The 5,000-nt window shown below is 38.2% G+C and overlaps 1 protein-coding gene across 1 annotated transcript in view; it reads right to left on the reverse strand.

Moving 5' to 3' along the window:
• Nucleotides 1–5,000, reverse strand: part of LOC133549728 (sia-alpha-2,3-Gal-beta-1,4-GlcNAc-R:alpha 2,8-sialyltransferase-like) — a 21,177-nt gene that overhangs the window by 13,144 nt on the left and 3,033 nt on the right. Inside the window, exon 2 of the mRNA XM_061895460.1 lies at nucleotides 2,129–2,251. Coding sequence (XP_061751444.1) covers nucleotides 2,129–2,251 — 123 coding nt within the window. The remainder of the gene's footprint in view (nucleotides 1–2,128; nucleotides 2,252–5,000) is intronic.

Genomic DNA, 5,000 nt, shown 5'->3' on the forward strand with positions numbered 1-5,000 from the left:
ATCTTGCAGCTGAATTTGCATGTGTTTTTAAAAGCCGCATATATTATGTGATTGGGTTAGTAGGGGGACACTAAAGACAATATTTATAAGGCACATCATCAATATAGATAAATCTCAAGGGAAGTTGGGAGGGTTGACAGGAATGTTAGTGGTGAATGCGGTGGTACAGCGGCATTACCGGCGGGCCAGCTCTGTTAATTTGATATAGCCCCAAGGGCCAAATGGGGCCAGAGTTTGACACCCATGTTTTAGAAGATCAGATTACCTATATTGCATGACAACTTCAACAATCCAGTTTGCAATGAATTCAATGCCCTGAGAATACAAGTCCAGGTTGTCTTAGGACAACCTGCCTGGGCAGTTCAGTTTGTTTGAAGGGGTACCTTGTGGGAACTACAGGATCAAACCTGAACAGTCCAGTTTGTGATTGATCCAGATCATTGTATTCCCATTAAATCCATCGCAAACTGAACTTTTTATGTTGTCGTAGAATATATCTATATATTTATTTGTGATGGATTCAATGCTCTGAGAATATACAATGACCTCGATGTCCTGGAAGACATCCTATCTAATTGCGTAAGACAACCTGGACTGTACAGATTGTCCGAATTATTCTGTGTTATATGTGTTTTATGTTGCACAATTGCACCAAGTCAAATTCCTAGTTTGTGAACCCGTTCTCAAACAATGGCAATAAAAGCTATTCTGATTCTAATTCTGATTGAAGCGAGACCTTGTGGGCACTGCGGGATCTCACTTCATTTTAGCCGAGTTCTCAGGGCATTAACTCAACCAATTCAGGTTGTTTTACAAGAATAGGCTGTATTTTAAGACAAACTAACCTGAAAAGTCTACTTTGTGGTTGATCCAGATCAAACTGGACTGTTCAGCTTGTCTTGGAATTCATACCTAATCTTCTAAAGGCTGCCTTAGATTGCAATACATCATGCATGATGTCAAGATTGCCTTAGGTTACCTATTTAATATTCTAAAACAATCCAGATCAGTCCTGTTTGTGATTGATTCCATTCCCTGAGAAAATGATGACCTAAAAGTCTAAGATTGTACCCTGAGAATAGGATAACCTCAACGTCTTAGACTGTAGACCTGGACTCTTCAGGTTGTCTGAGGAGGACCTTGTGGGCACTGCATGTCCATTTCACCCAAGTTCTCAGGGTATTGAATCGACCAACCCAGATTGTTTTAGAAGAATACATTTGATGTATTCTAAGACAACTTGAACAGTCCAGTTTGTGATTGATTCAATGCTTTGAGAATAGAATTACCTGTATCGACTGCAGTATATATTATATCCAGGTTATTGTATTCTCAGGGCATTGAATCAATCGCAAACTGGACTGGTTAGATTGTCTTAGAAGATTAGATAGTATTCTAAGACCATTTTAGAAGATTAGACGGGATGTCTTCTAAGACAATCTGGACAGTTTAGTTGCGATCTGTTCAGTGCCTTGAGAATTTGGCTGAAACCTGCTCAAGAAGACACAACTCCAGAACAGTCTAATGTTTGCAAATCAAAACCTGAATGACAACCTTTAGGAGGATGTGATGTGATCAGATGAGGCCAAAACTGAGCTCTTGAACTACAGGACTCTGCAGTCAAACAGAGATACAAACATTGTGCTTTGGAGTTGTTTTTCCTGCGAGGGGAACAGGAAAACTCTTGGGGATTTTCAGTGGGAAACTGTAGAACTCTTGGCCTCTGCCAGAACACTAACAACAAAAAGGGTCTTGGAGTGGTCTAGCCAGGGTCCGTAGCTTAAACCCACTGTATTGGAGACCAATGGAAGGACCCGAATCAATGGAGAGGATTAAAACAAACATCTGACTTATTTTCTTCAACTGTTTTGTGTTGATTCAAATAAGAATGAACGTATTATTTTTAATTCATGTTCTGTTTGTTTTCTACCTCTGTCACAGTAAACCTGCCATTAAATCGATATCTTTGCAAGAAGATCTAACACTTCTTTTCCTCACCGAGCTGGAATGTTCCCCCCTTGCTTCTGCTTCCAGTCTGGAACTTTTTCTTTTTCATTTCCTTTCGCCCCAGTGAACAACGTCGCCGTAATCCCGGACGTGAAGCTTTTCATATCTTTGTTTATCTTACCTCTGCTGGAAAAAGGCAGTCTTGTTGAACTTCCATTTGGACGGCTTTCCCTGCAGCTCCTCGTTGAGGGCGGTGGTCAGCGGGATGAAGGAGGGGTCCAGGAAGTTCATGGCGAACTGAGATCTGACGAGGGGCACATGGACAAGAGGCACGGTCAGGGTGTACCGTGTGTTTGTGTAATTGTGCTTGTCCGCTTCCTTGTCTTCTCCCGGCTCTGCGGTGGAGCTAAATCCACTTGCAGTGTCAGGATGTGGAGCATAAATATTATCTTTAGATGTTCCTAGTGTTTTGTCCCTCTCTGACGAATAAATATATTGAAATAAGGTAGAAAAAGGATAAATGAAATACTTAATTCATATAATTTCAATTGTCTACTGAAAGTTGCTCTGTATTACTGCATGTATCTATATGAGTGTATAATACATTATTGTACTTGATCAAATAGTCAATAAATATAACTATAAATAATGCAGATAGTACATTTTAGTGTATATTTTTGTATTACTAATAATCACACCAAATATTGCATTATGCATTTTTTTCCTTCTACAGCAAATACACCAAATTACTCAACATATTGTACTATATTATTAACATACATTAATAATTGTATTACGTAGGGGTTTGCCATACAAATATGATCATAAAATAACATATAAATGTACTCTAATAAGGTTGGTATTTCTCTGTGTTTTAGCCAAGTCATTTGACAAAATGTAAACATGCTAGGCTATAGGCCACTCGGAGCTAGCAGCTGCACAACAGCTAAGCACACAATAGCGCACAAGCTAGACTTACGTAATACGTGTCCAGAATTAAACGTCGCAGTCGAAAACACCAAATTGTCAACGTAAATACAAACCCCGTTTCCATATGAGTTGGGGAATTGTGTTAGATGTAAATATAAAAGGAATACAATGATTCGCAAATCTTTTTCAACCCATATTCAGTTGAATGCTCTACAAAGACAACATATTTGATGTTCAAACTCATAAACTTGTTTTTTAGTTGCAAATAATAATTAACTTAGAATTTCATGGCTGCAACACGTGCCAAAGTAGTTGGGAAAGGGCATGTTCACCACTGTGTTACATCACTTTCTCTTTTAACAACACTCAATAAACGTTTGGGAACTGAGGAAACTAATTGTTGAAGCTTTGAAAGTGGAATTCTTTACCATTCTTGCTTGATGTACAGCTTAAATTGTTCAACAGTATTGATTTTGGGGTACCTAATGTTGTGGTTGGTGATGCCGCAGGATATGTCCATATTTGGAAATATGTACAATGTGGATTTAAATACACAAAATGTTAGTAATATTTCTAGATGTTTCAGTCCCACGCAGGATTCTCACATGAATGAGGCAAAAGGGGATGTATTTTTCATATGTCAATAGTCCTTACACATATGCTGTCAATATGACAGTATTGATTTTGGGGTACCTAATGTTGTAATTGGTGATGCCGCAGGATATGTCCATGTATGGAAATAAATACAATATGGATTTTAATACACTAAATGTCAGTAATATTTCTAGACATTTCAGTCCCACGCAGGATTCTCACAGGAATGAGGCAATGGGGGATGTATTTTCCACATGTCAATAGTCCTTATTCATATGCTGTCAATATGACAGTATTTATTTTGGGGTACCTAATGTTGTGGTTGGTGATGCCGCAGGATATGTCCATATCAAGAAATATGTACAATTTGGATTTAAATACACTAAATGTCAGTATTATTTCTAGATGTTTCAGTCCCACGCAGGATTCTCACAGGAATGAGGCAAAAGTGGATGTATTTTCCATATGTCAATAGTCTTCATCTGTGTCAATATGACAGTATTGATTTGGGGGTACCTAATGTTGTGGTTGGTGATGCCACAGGATATGTCCATAAATGGAAATATGTACAATTTGGATTTAAATACACTAAATGTCAGTATTATATCTAGCATTTTCTCAGCCCCACGCAGGATTCTCACAGGAATGAGGCAAAAGGGGATCTATTTTCCATATGTCAATAGTCCTTACACATATGCTGTCAATATGACAGTATTGATTTTGGGGTACCTAATATTGTGGTTGTTGATGCCGCAGGTTATGTCCATATATGGAAGTATGTACAATTTGGATTTAAATACACTAAATGTCAGTAATATTTCTAGACATTTCAGTCCCACGCAGGATTCTCACAGGAATGAGGCAAAAGGGAATGGAGATGTATTTTCCTTACGTCAATAGTCCTTATTCATAAGCTGTCAATATGACAGTATTGATTTGGGGTCACCTAATGTTGTGGTTGGTGATGCCGCAGGATATGTCCATATATGGAAAGATGTACAATTTGGATTAAAAACACTAAATGTCAGTATTATATCTAGATGTTTCAGCCCCACGTAGGATTCTCACAGGAATGAGGCAATGGGGGATGTATTTTCCATATGTCAATAGTCCTTATTCATATGCTGTCAATATGACAGTATTGATTTTGGGGTTCCTAATGTTGTGGTTGGTGATGCCGCAGGATATGTCCATATATGGAAAGATGTACAATTTGGATTTAAATACACCAAATGTCAGTATTTTATCTAGATGTTTCAGCCCCACGTAGGATTCTCACAGGAATGAGGCAAAAGGGGATCTATTTTCCATATGTTAATAGTCCTTATTCATATGGCGTCAATATGACAGTATTGATTTTGGGGTTCCTAATGTTGTGGTTGGTGATGCCGCAGGATATGTCCATATATGGAAAGATGTACAATTTGGATTTAAATACACTAAATGTCAGTATTATTTCTAGATGTTTTAGTCCCACACATGATTCTCACAGGAATGACGCAAAAGGGGATGCGTTTTCCTTATGTCAA

Source organism: Nerophis ophidion, linkage group LG01 (assembly GCF_033978795.1).
Source record: "Nerophis ophidion isolate RoL-2023_Sa linkage group LG01, RoL_Noph_v1.0, whole genome shotgun sequence".
Lineage (NCBI taxonomy): Eukaryota > Metazoa > Chordata > Actinopteri > Syngnathiformes > Syngnathidae > Nerophis > Nerophis ophidion.